At 45.4% G+C, this 13,525-nt stretch overlaps 2 protein-coding genes across 2 annotated transcripts; one reads left to right on the forward strand and one right to left on the reverse strand.

Annotated features, from left to right (window-relative positions):
• The first annotated feature begins 4,335 nt into the window (after nucleotides 1-4,335).
• On the forward strand, nucleotides 4,336-7,591 carry BCIN_10g05610 (hypothetical protein). Its single transcript, XM_024695700.1, has one exon. The coding sequence runs from the start codon at nucleotides 4,983-4,985 to the stop codon at nucleotides 6,030-6,032; it is 1,050 nt and encodes a 349-aa protein (XP_024551494.1). The 5' UTR covers nucleotides 4,336-4,982; the 3' UTR covers nucleotides 6,033-7,591.
• A 3,347-nt stretch (nucleotides 7,592-10,938) lies between these two features.
• BCIN_10g05620 (hypothetical protein) lies at nucleotides 10,939-12,829 on the reverse strand. The gene is made up of 3 exons (XM_001551353.2): nucleotides 12,171-12,829; nucleotides 11,398-12,104; nucleotides 10,939-11,325 (listed from the first exon to the last, which is right to left on the reverse strand). Exons 1-3 carry the CDS (start codon nucleotides 12,344-12,346, stop codon nucleotides 11,147-11,149), a joined length of 1,062 nt encoding a protein of 353 aa, XP_001551403.1. The 5' UTR covers nucleotides 12,347-12,829; the 3' UTR covers nucleotides 10,939-11,146.
• Between the last annotated feature and the right edge of the window lie 696 nt (nucleotides 12,830-13,525).

A 13,525-nucleotide genomic window follows, 5' to 3' on the forward strand; every position in this document is an offset into this window, starting at 1 on the left:
CCACGTTGATCGCGTTAAGCTTATACCTCTCCTCGCACAGGCCTTGGGGGCTATCGGCGGCGGCATATTCGTTAGTGATCTACCTACTGACTAAGATAGGGAGTGCATTTGGTATCTTGGTTCTTGGTTCTTGGTTCTTGCTTCTTGCTTCTTGCTTCTTGCTTCCTGATTCTCGATCTGATAGCCGCATCCACAATCCCGAAGCCACTGAACAGTTCCTGGTGTTGTGGCCATCCACATGGCTGTGTTACATTTAGAAACATGTTCAGGAGCCTGATACAGTCAGGGATGTCCGATGGATATCTATTGATGGGGCTAAAAAACAGGGCCATCACATTTTTGCCATGGAACGGTAGACAGATAGGTGCCCTACGTGCGATTTGTTTGGAAACGGCAGTTCTAGCTAGATATTCAAAACCTCGGATGATACGATAGATCTCACTCATGTGGATAAAGCGCGGTGAGGGAGAAAAGAGACAGGGCACGGCGCCAAACGGTAACGTCGATCCGAATAAAATCTCTTCTGGACGAATCCGCAACGTGCTTTTCCGAATACCAGAAAATGGAAAGTCGATGTCATGCGTCACACTGCGTTTGTACCCTCTTTCCATCCCATCAAGGACGGGTATCTAAGCGCGCATGTAGAGTCACCTGTTGATGCCACCCTTACCCGATGGCATTCCTTGTTACGTATCGTGAGGTTTCTCGGGCATCAAGATAGACATTGCCATGTTCAAAAGCGCTTCGATGCGGCCAAGGACAGATGGTGAACGGATATCATAGGTTGAAAAACTGGGAATAGTGCTCACCGTAAGATACAGGACTTCAATTGCGGGAAGCGTTTCAGCAAAGCGTGTGTCCTTGTGATCATGTCCTCCATAGATTCTCCGCCATTGAAATCTCTTGCTTCCGATGGTGAAATCGAATTGAAGTCACGAGAATGAAGAGTTTTGACATTTGATCTCGTGAATTATTGGTGCCGTCCGTCGCTTACCTACCGATCGATGATGCATGCCCACACCCACACCCACACACTCGGCTTGTACTTTGCAATGGGTCCGAGGCTGGATGAACAATGGGTGTGCGGTGTGCACTGTCGAGACGGTTGAGACTTTTCCATCGTACAGTAGTGCGTGCAGGAGTAGGAGTGCAAGAGTGCAAGAGTGCAAGAGTGCAAGTCCTGGGATGTTGTCTGAGTCGTGCCTCCCGCACTACCTACTGACTCCCTACTCATTCCCTCCGCACGACGGCAGGTTTATTAATGCCGGATGCCAGGCCCTAAGCCCGCAATGGCTAGGTCGACAGTGGACAATCTGGAATGGTTTACAATAGTTGAGTATTATACATCGTGCATCGTGCATCGTAGACACTAGACACTAGACACTAGACAGCCCTGCTCGGGCATGCCCGTGGACTATCACTCAAAAGCGGCGAGAAGGAGGGGAGACTGTTAAACATCTCTCGTGGCGGTGCAAAGCATTTATTTTCCTTCTACATCATAATCATAAATCGACTCTAATAAAAATCATGCAATAAAGATTTTTATGGCCAATTCGGCAGTCTATTTATCCATTTACCTGCCTGCCTACCTAAGTATCATATCTAATTATAGAAATACCAGCCCAAATGTTCGGAAAAAGCATGTGGAAAAAATGCAGGCTGTTCGATTGTAACGTCGCCACACTTCGTTACATCCTATCGTATAGCTCAAAACGCGTACACCGAGATTTGGTCCATGACTGTGCTTGTCTAAGAGGTTCATGCTGTGAGGGTCACTGCCAGTATAGACCCTGAATTTGCATCGCAGGAACCTGCTCCTGTGCATGTCGACACCTCCACCATGATGTGCTCCCTATACCTGTGCGTGAAGGAATGGCGACCTTCAACGAATACTCTGGTTTATTATTGCTTCCCCGAGTGCGATATCGTTGCAAGTGCATGACTGGTGGAACGGCAACTTTACACGGTTTTGGTTGGCAGGATTGCACCGGCTCGAAAGTTGGTTTGTGCGAATCAGAGCCCAGAAACGAGCTTTTGACAGCGACGCTACTTTTCGCAACTGGGATGGGCTTTTGGGAGAAATGCCATCGACAGGCTCAGATTCATCGACGACGACTCAGTCTAGTAGAAAAATGTCAGAGTTTTTACCATCCACAGTCCACCTCTAGGAAATGTTTCGTCCGTCGTACCCCGGGTGGTGTCGCTCGCTGCTTAATTTGTTTGACTTTGTACATGGCCATGGCTCGCACGAAGAGGAAAACATGTCAGGACTCAGGAGAGTTCTGGAACTTCGAAATCTATTCATGCAGGAGGTTCCAATTTTGGTGTATAACTGGGTAGATTATCGATGGAATAGGGTCAATATCCGGCCGTTCGTGCCTCCAGTCTCAGACCGGGAGATCCATCAGTCGTCGTGAGGCTTGAGAGAGGTTTCTTAATCTCCAATACCTATGTAGATTATGGAGATGTATGAGATTAGAACACGCTTTGTCTTGAACAGAATCACCGTGAAAACCTGTATGATGTTTCACATTGTTGACGCAACCTCGCTATTATCAATTTTCTGCCTTTCTGTATGCGCTGAATATGCGTATGCATTGTGCTGTGCTGTACAGTGTGGAGGTGCAGGTTTGGGCTTGATGCAAGTCATCTTTTCATCGCCGGCCGAAGTTGCGGCCAGATGATATTGGTGTGATGTGGTTAAATCTGGGAAAAATAACGCCGACTGCATATTGCAACATGGGTTGATTAACTCAAGTAGGTAGCATCTGGATATAGCCGCAAAAGAGGAGTACGAAGCAGAGTAACGATAAGAGTGGTAAGGAAGGTAACATTGAGAATTGTGAAGTTCCGGCGAGTAAGAGCCGAGAGTAAACCCAATTCATCCACCCACAGTTGTGATGGATGGATGCAGTGGGAGAGATCTCAAGCCGTTTGCTTTGAGATTAGTTTTCCTCTCTCTCTCTGCACGCCCGCCTCATAAGACGAGATAAAATCCAATCCAATAAAACGGTAGCCCTATTGGTTTCCAAGAGCTCTATCAAATTCGAGAGACGATTACTGATTGGGAAGGTTTGGGGAAGATGTCACGTCAAGGTATCATATCGTGGTTGCAATCTCCGTGAATTGACTTTTTCTTCTTCTTCCCATCCCATCGGCGAAGCCATTGGTACGGAGTTCACCAGCCCAACATTCCATGCCATGCTTGTCTATGATGACTGATTGATGACTGCGATGCGTGGATCTTGCTCAAGAAGGCATAGCCGTGGTCGATTATACTTTTCCGTGCCATGGTCAGTGTCAATGTCAATGTCAATGTCAATTACCGGCACACCATGCGATTAGCACACCATGAGGTGATTGTTTTTCATATGTCAAAAACTCTATCGGTTACGAACAAACGCAATCACATTTGACTTTCGAGAGCGGCATCCAAAACGGGACGGCGGAAACTAAACACACACAGATACGACGGGATCTTCAAGACCATCGCCCTTCTTCTGATTACCGATTATTTCCATTCCATTGCAGTGCATGATATTGTATTGTGTTGTATTGTATTGTATTGTTGCACCCTCGGCAGAAGCAAGATCACGATACTAACTCGTCGCATCGTATTTGCGTCGTCTGCTCCGGTGCTGCGTGGGCTGTGGCACGGCCGTGCATATATGATATTCCTCTGCCACGACCCAGGTAGGCATAGGCAGAGGAGGCAGAGGAGGCAGAGGGGAAGTAGAGGCAGAGGAGAACCTGCGATGGTCAATGGCCACCCGTGATCAAATAGAATCTGCTCCACGGCACCGGGAAGTTCGAAGAGAAAAAATGCAAGATTTTTGCGGAACGGAGCACATTAAACTTTCAGCTGCAATGGTGACTGAAAGTGGATAAGTGGAAAACTCATTATCAGTCATCTTTTGGTCACTTTTTATTGGCAAAAGTCCAGGGCTTGGGCTTGGGCTTTGCAGGACAGGGCTTTATTACTGTGCAGCGTGCACTGTGCACTGTGCAGGTGGCCATTAGCTCTTCTTCGTTTTCTTTGCTCGCAAAATAAAAGTGCCAGGGACCCTATTCAGTGGCATGCAGGTCTAATGCAGCACTGCCCCCAGCTACTGCTTCGCTGCTTCGCTGCTTCACTGCTCTGCTGCTCTGCTGCTCGACTGCCTTTTGCTGCATCGGCCTGTCTTTCTGCTGCATCTGCTGCATTCGCTGCATTACTGCCACTATTGTTAGCACCCCCCCCTCTTCGAGTATCTTTTGTTTCCACCGATCCGTAATCTTTCGATCGTTGCGGGCACGCTTCAACGAATGAGGTATTTCATCGGAACTTTTTTTCACGATGTGATGCGAGTGGGGACGGGGCATGGAGGTGGCATTGGTGTAATCTACAATACACAAGACTACTCGCACCCTCCTCTGCTAGACTGCTACACTGCTACACTTGACCTCTTCCAGTATCTCCTCCTAGCCTCTTTTACCACACCACATCTTATCCAAACTGGATCAAGCCTTCGGATAGAAAGTGGCTACGTCTATAGTTAAACCTTACGGGTACTACCACTAAAGGAATTCAAGATTTTCCCATCTCTTCATCATACCTCGCCCTAGCTACCAACCTACTTCACCCCTTCACCCCTTCATCCCTACGAGCCGATCCCGCCGCTTGACTAGTAGCTGATCGTTGACCTCTTATAACAACCCCACCATACCCTTCAACTCTTTTTTCTTGCCCTTCCTTCTTCACGACCTCATTCGTCCGTACCTTTTTCGATACTTATTCAAGGCGCGCAAACTAGATCCCTTGTCTCGGGACCGCCAAAATATTTATCTTCGTTTCATTTCAACAAGCTGATTCCAATTTCCCATATCTTCCGTCACGTCAAGCTCTCGCATCATTACATATCCCTGACCTCTTGTCCTCGAATATCTATCCGTATCATCCCTCCATATCCCGTCTCCCACACTTTGCGTCAAACTTTACTCCAATGCCTCCTCAATTACTACCTGCTTCGGCAGCTGCTTTTGCTCCAAGAGCTTCATCCGTCAATGTTGTGTTAAGCTCAAAGGTTGAGCCATGGTTAACACAAACCTTAAAGCGTATAAATCGTATAAAGCGTCCTCTAAACAGTGTACCCCAGCACCAAAGATGCTTAACGGAAACGCTATCTTCTTCAACCGCTATATGGACTCTTGGATCTTTGATGCTATCGAAAGCCCCGGAACAAAGACGCGAAGACTCAAATCCATTAGTTGAGGCCATGTTCAACTATCAACTCATTCATATCGAGGCCTATGTTGTTCATGTGGATATGGTATTAAGAAATGAGGTTGCCTACAAACTTACTCCAGATACGATAGAATCACTCATCGAGTTTCACAAGGATGTTCATTGCCTAGATATTGCAGCGAACACCTACAACTGGTCAGAGAAGGATCAACAAGTGAAGAAGATGCACGAAGACTTCATCCAAGCTATTAACAAGTTCGTCTACCGAACGCATGTCTCTGCATTAGAGGGACTGGAAGAAGATGGCGCTGGTGAATTGTTATGCGGTAAAAGTGATGAAGTCAAAAACAATATCATGGGCCTTTTCCTTCCTCTACTCCCCCCACCACCAAGGGTCGTCGATGTGGTTAGACCTGCTACTTTATTGCCTAGCTCTCCAGCTGGCATGAATTGGTGGTCGCAACCCACGATACCAGTAACAACCGCAGCTCCTGTTGACCCATGGAGGATGGTCCCTTCAAGTCCAAGTACGACATCTTCCATGTCCTCTTCAACCGACACTCAATCTTTATGGGCAAGTATGGGCTTGAATGAGATTCAACTGCCTTCCCCTACACCATCTTATAGCCAACCATTCACCACAGCCGGACTCTTCTACAGCGCACCACAAGTTAGTGCGCCAATTCCAGCACTTCCTCTACCAAGCATGTTAGCACAGCAGCATTGCGGTATTGGTATGGGGTATGGTGGATTTGGTGGGTTCGGAGGTGGATGGGACCGATATCAAGAGTACGCTACAACGATGTGACAACCAAGGCCTGGATCGTTAAATCACCCCCCTACTACTCGCTCCGGAGTTTAGGGCAGGCGACAATATCATATAATACCATGGCTCCAAGCCTCTGTACACGACAACAAACATTACATACATGGCATCGGCAAACTTCTTTAGCGGCATTTGATACCTCCGAGGGCACTTACGGCGTTTTTACATCTTCATTATCATCCTCATCAGCGATCGAGCGAACAAAAGATATCCTGGGAACAAATCATACTTAATAATCAGCAAGAACAACAATCTCCTTTCATTACAGATACATAATAGGATACCATTTTTTTCTTTTTTTCTTTTTTCTTTGTTTTTTTTTTTTTTTTAGCGCAGCGAGTTTGGATTTGCTTTTACACGACACCACACAGCCGCAAGACCGGTTTAACCAAATTTTCCTTTTCATCGCATATGGCAGGACCTAAAGGCGGGTTATTTTGAAGCATTTATTGGCATGGTTCCAAGATTTTCATATCATCATAAAGAGAATACCTTATTAAAAGGATAACGCAGCAATGCAGGGCTTCACGGGCGCGTCTGGATACATTGATTTTTGTCTTTTCTTTTTACGTTTGAGATATTATCTTACGTTTGTTTTGGGGGGAAGGAAACCGGCCTTTTCTACGTCCATTTTCTTCTCGTTTCTGTTTACGAATTTATGAATCATGGATGCTTATGAGTTTTGCTTGGACAAAGATCAAGGCGTATGATTTATGGATTCACGAAAATAGAAATTGGGGACATAAAAAAACATCATCTGCTGCGCAGATCGAAACAACAATCAATGGACGAGAAACTAGTTTTCCTCTAAGCGGACAGCAATCAACGGACAAATTGTTTAGATGATACATCAAACTGCGACCATTTCAATTCTCGCTAGTCGAGGTTGGCATTGAAAGCGAACAGCCTGGATCAAGTTATTCTATCAGAAAGGACAGACTCTTTCAGAAATCCAACTCAATATCGACTCATTATCTCGAATGCGGATCGATCAATACCTGCAAGTCGGGCGATTGAATCTTACATGTTGGGGGTGGGCTTGTTAATTGGGTGGATTTGTGCAAGGGTTTGGGTTTTCGGTAGAAGAGGGAGTGAAGGGCAAATGGTAGCTCATCACTACATCTTCCATACACTATCCTACGCTGTTATGCTTGATGTATAGCAAGTTGAAGATAGTGTTTGGAAGAAAGCTGAAAATTCTCTCTCGTCCTGCGGACAGAGTGAGATAGAGGTATCGATGCAGGTTTCTTTTTTTTTCGGCACAGGGCAAGGGAATAACGGGAACGGAATCTATCATACTGGTTATGGGATTATGGAAGAACGGTGATTACATGGCTAGTACATGGATTACTAAGTATGGAAAGAGAGGGAACAATACTGTGTGTAGGTAATCTTGGACTTGTGCCTGATACCGAGAAAAAGATTGAAAATGCAAATAAAATGAAAATCATGGAAACTTATTCTCCTGGCTTGTGATCTTTTGCTTTCTTGATCAGACGAGGTGAGGTGAGTTCAGTGGATCACATGAATGTAGCAGGTCACTCGCGAAATCAGAAAACTCTTCCCACTATCAAATCCTCCTCCCATCCAGCCGGCCTTCAACCGAAAGGATTCTCCCCAATGCATCTGAATCCGTAATGGAACAGGGCTATACCCCGATTGGTCAGCATTACGAAGATTGAAGCGATGCCCAAACCAATACCCGCTCTCGCCGCCCATCCCAGCCACACAGACGAGCAATTTTACTACTCATTTAGGAAATCCGAATCCGACGGTTAGTGGGCTGAAATGTAAGAAAATTGGCGGGAGCTGTGGTATCGTTAGATTACAGTAATACGATATCGGCTGGTACGTTGCGTTGTTGTATTGATATGGGGTCCCCTCCTCCGTATCTGTGCGTCTAGAACCCATACCTTGTCGACAATGTATATAGAGATCTTCATATTACGTTGCTGAAGTTTTATTATGCGGTATGTGGTATGTGGTATGCAGGTAAAAGGAGCTTGTTGGTGCTCCCACTCGCAAATTGTGAGTTGCATTCCATATCTCCGTGCTAGCATTGTTTACTACCTGTCGTGCTCCCCGAATCTCATTTCTGACATCTGTCATAATCCCAGAGATGCAGAGGTATGGCGCAGTGAAGCTGCAATACCTGGAGAAACAGCGTTTGATTGATTGATTGATTGATTGATTTAGTGTAGAATATTTACATCGCCATATCCGTGGACAAGCGCTTTTGCCGACGACTCGGGTCCTCAATTCCAGTTTCTGAGCTCTTACTTTGCGGCACAGCTGATTGTTCTACTCACATTGGATTGTAAGCGCGGGTGTACTAGCTTCGTTTAGTGTCAATACGAAGTAATCTATCGGATATCATGGGATGAAATGATGTGATATCTTGTGTGTCCACCTATCCTACCAGAACTAACACATATATTATATTGTATTCCCCGAAACTGCCATTAGAGCAGCGGGAAAAAGCCACAGTCACCCAAAAAATGACCATTGAAGAAATCCATCTTGAAATTGTGCCACATCATTCCGTAACCTCGCAATCTAATCAAATATTATAAGCGCCCAGTCTATTAGCCAAGCTCCAATGATTCCTACCCAATCAAGCATAACGCACCCTCCAAGGACTTTAAAAAAGAAAACCTTAAATCTAAAAGTACACTCCAGTAAATAACTTTTCATGAATCATACTCCGTACTCAATCAAGACAAGCGAGACAACTCCCGTTCTCGGTCCTTCTCATCTCCACACACCTCCAATCCTTCCGCAAATATCCATCTACAGTTAGTCACTAGAGTACATCGCGATATTTGTGCATAGTATTTGTGACCAAACGTCTATGACCCGCATGAGTTTTCAGTCATGTGAGTCTCATTTTTCTCCTCAACATTACAATCGATTGGTCGAGTGATCGTCAGATCAGCCATGCGTATGCAAAAATAGAGAGAATTTGCGCGATTTCTTGATTTCGATGCAGATTCTAGAGAAAAAGGGATGCAGCCATTTACAGATGCGGTATTCGAGACCGTGGAGATGACCCGCATGAAGTTTCGGTCATGTGAGTCTTGGGTTACCCCTCTTCTTTGTATTTTGTTGATCGGTTGAGACGTTTGTCGGGAGATGGGAGACGGTTGGGCTGAGGTACATGAATCGTGTTGTATCGAATGCGGCAAGTAAGGAAGAAAAGAATTTGATGTGATCTATATGATGACTCGCATGAAATTTCAATCATGTGAGCTGCATCATCTCCGTGAGGATTCTGAGGAATATGGGCGAACACCCCTACCGAGATATCCATATCGAGCAACAGAGTTCTTTTCCAAATTAGAACTTCTTCTCAGGCCTGGGTTCACATGCTGAACACTGCTAGAGAACAATAGGCCAGGCCGAGAAATTATGATATATCATATAGAGCTACGAAATCTAGAACTGATCTGCATGGAGAAAATCGAAACAAGGTAGGCGTCGATAGCTACCCGTTACTTCAACGGACACGGACCGAAAGCATCGTAGCGTCAAGTTTGTAGACGCTTTTGTATGATGATGAACCCCAGAAACAGTCCGTCATGACTCATGTGCGAAGAGTGTGGGTGGTATTCAAGATGCTACGAGTCGATCTCCGAAGTGTGATTCCCACGAAACACACAGGGGGCAAAACCCCGTTATTTAACCCTATTTATCGGAGAAACCATATAGTGTCGTTCAAGTGTTCTAGACACGGTCTCTGGCCCGAGAAATCCTGCAGTATCGGGCTGAGGTGATAGATCAGATTTCATAAAGACCCGTGTGGGAGATTAATCGTGCGACTCTCAAAACGTTCGTCATATTCCACATTTCGATATTGTTTCTCGGTTATTATCTTGACTTAATGCTTACCTCGTAGCCTCCTAATTTCCCGACAGCACAACTGACTCAAGTAGGAGTGCGCTTGGTAGCAATCACCAAGCGCGGGCTCAGAATAACCAGAACCCCTGAAAGTGAAGCCGAGAAATTCTTCAATACGAACCGGGCCGGAAATTAGTGTTAGTAGCCGTGGCAATCACTATGTAGACGAGCCGGACATTAAGACTACGGTCATATACATTCACCAAACGGGAAGTGGTACTGAACTTCAACCCGAACAGAACCAGAAACCGGACATAGCAAAACAATCACTACCTTCGGCATCTCCTTCGCGGCCACACCCCTCAATCGACTACCCACAAGCAGAATCCAGAAACATATCCAGCACCCCGATCCGTAATGTATAACCTATGATCCAAATCCCCTATGCTACGGGAGACGCAGTTTTCTTGGAGTGAATCCACAAGTTCCCGGAAAGGAACCTCAAATCTATTGGAGCTCTTGATTTCGTGCGCGGTTACGTTTGGTTTCTACGGGTTTGGTGCAGGACATTTTCTGAGGCGAGAATTAGCTTAGCTCCTTCCTAAAAGTGTTGCGGTCGATGAAGAACGAGGTTGTTACAGTACATCATGTCTAACGTATACTGAGGCAACAAGTGCTTGGGATACTTATTTCTGAAAGACTTCGGGTTACGTCCAAGATTGGTGGTCCAAAACTATTAGTTCACAAGTACCAAGTTGAAGTGATGTCATAACTTAAATTGAGTGCAACAAGCGCTATACTTCGTAACGTGTCCATAATTAATGCTATCAAAATACGAGATCGATTGTTGAAGAAAGGAGGGGAACACATATCGATGCTTATCTCACGGGTTGAGATAATACTTCATCAGTTCACACACAATCCACGAACTGTAAAAAGGGGCTAATCACCCTCACAAAGGTCAGATGCTGAAAATTCCTAATCTCGCTTCTTTGGCGAGGATGTAAAGTGTCAAATGTCATCACGGGGTAGGTACTAGAGCAAACTCAAATGATAGTAATAGATAATTTGTATTGCGTCAAGCAAACATGATATACAAGAAGAAACATCCACCACCAGGTTCCAGCCTTTAACCAATCCTCGGAGATAAATCAAACCTCAAGTGATCTGGCTCTAACCCTGTTTTCTCTCCAATTTCCGGAGTTCCAAACCGGCTCACAATATCGAACAGCTGTAGGATCCATCCATAGATAAAGTCTCTAAGAAGTGGTAATATCGCTCTCAGTGTAGATACAGTATGTGCCATCGGGTCCGCTTCCATACTCAGAAGGTTCCTGGCTGTTGTCATCAGTACCTGTGTATGTCACACAGATATCATCGACAGCGTTTGCTACAATGTTGGTGAAGGTTGCAGTGTCGCCAAAGTTATAGTTGATGCCTATAGAGATAGTTAGTAAACTGAATCATGCGAGGGGGAGTAGGAAAATCATTTTTCTTCGGAATAACTTACCAGCAAGCTCTTTTCCACTAGTAGCAGTGATAGAATCCATGATAACATGTCTCTCGTACATTGTGTCGCAGTTACCACATGATCTGTACAATTTTCCAAAGGTATCGACAGTGAAATCAGAAACCTTCAAGGTTCCCCCTCCGTTGTGCTGAAGAACCTTGTCGTCGGCTCCAAAGGCACCTCCGCCAGAAATTGTGGTGGTTTGACCAGCCTCTTGGTTCTTGATAGTGAAGGCATCTTCGCAGACAGCAGACCACCATACATTTGTCAAGGTGCAAGCTCCTTGGCAATGAATACCTTCCATTTGGTTGGGTCCAATGATGACGTTGGAGAGAGATCCACCAGCTTCGATTTGGAAGACGGCATCACTGTCACCACCTTCAGATTGACCCTCACAGCTGACTCCTCGATCGTACATAACCATTCCACCATCGAAAGATTCACCTGCGGCGATAGTTTGAACGGCCGAAAGAACAGAGGTACCTGAAGAGGCGGGGACAGAATCGCCGGTAGTACCGGTGGATGCATTACCAGAGGATGCCGAGCTGGTGATTGTTGACGAGGCAGCACTAGCAGACTTAGATCCAGAAGAACCTGAAGACTTGCCGGTGGAGGATGCCGATGATGCCTTAGATGTGGAGGATGCTTTGGAGGATTTCTTGGTGGAGGATGCCTTGGAAGACTTCTTTGTGGAGGTTTCCTTAGAGCTGTAACGATCCAAAATCAGTATTGAGGGAAATAGGGAGCGTTTTTAAGTTCCATTGATCACTAACCTTGAAGAGCTGCTCTCGTCATCTTCATCTGAAGTCTTGCGAGCGTGCACGACCTCTCTGAAGTGGAGTCTTGGCGCATCGCGTGCTTCGAGACCAGTGGAAGCATCCATAGGAGCCGCACTAGCAACACTGATTGTGGCAGCCAAAATGGCCAATTGAGCGAATGAGAATTGCATTTTGATTTGGGTTGAAAAGTGACTGGGTTAGAACTTGAAATGAGATATTGAAATAAGTTGGCCAGCAAGGAATGAATAAAAGATTGGATTGTCTGGAAAGTGAATGATGTGAAAAGATAGTGAAAGATGATGATGATGATGAGGATGAGAAGCAATACTAGACGGGCATTTTGGCAACTTATATATCTGGATTACTTCTTCCTCCCCGGATACTCATCGGCGGTAACCTCTTTGAACTTGGGAAAGGAGAACCAAAAAACCGTCATACCGGAGGCTGTGAACAATCAAAAAGAAACTTTTGTGGAGGCCTTGCTATCTACTCCACGGAATAAGTCCCCTACAGCCGTCAACAGATAGATTGATGTTAAAAAGATAGAAGAGTCTAGAGAACTTTAATTGATTGGACAAATTCGAGAAACGATGATCTTGAAACCACCATATGAGTTTGTCCAACCCCAATTCTCTCGAGGCTATGTTTGGATCTACAAAAGAACAATCTGATATCACTGATATCTTGACGTTGCATCGTTAACCCCATAAGCACTTTTAATTAAACTCGAAACTCAAAGTCCAAAGCCAAGATGCCAGAACGGGAATTGAGAATATATTCCGAACTGCCAAGTCACGATGCCATCGCGTAGTCCTTGCTTAGCCGCTTGGCTACTTGGCGCTTACGACTCATCGCGAAAAAAAAAACCGTGTTCAAGGTTCAAACGATTGTTGATCTGCAAAACATTCACCCACTACAGTATCGGTATTGTGTGTGTTTGGAGATTGCAGCAGGGTAATCTTAACGCTCTCAAAATCAAGAAAGATAGAATGTGAAGAGTTTAGAGAACCCTCCATAAGTTCGCACCACTAAAGCAACGTTCAACTACCTAGAAAATCATTCTGCGTGAGACGCCGGAGAGCATGAATCTGCTTATGTCAACCGAGTCTAAGCTTTAAAGTTTTTCGATCTAGGAGAATTTTTGCTTAAAAAAGGTGCCAAATATAAGCAAGAGGCTGAAACAAGCAACTGTGGAGAAAGGATATGCCATTGTGGCCACAGACGTCCCATCTAGAAGGTCTGTGTCTTGGCAAGTAATTTTGGGATGATTGTGATAGTTGGGATGGTTGGGATTATCCAATGACGCGCTGTCGCTGCTGTGGGCATAACCCGGATGGATAGAAGCGGCC

This window comes from Botrytis cinerea, chromosome 10 (assembly GCF_000143535.2).
Source record: "Botrytis cinerea B05.10 chromosome 10, complete sequence".
Taxonomy (NCBI): domain Eukaryota; kingdom Fungi; phylum Ascomycota; class Leotiomycetes; order Helotiales; family Sclerotiniaceae; genus Botrytis; species Botrytis cinerea.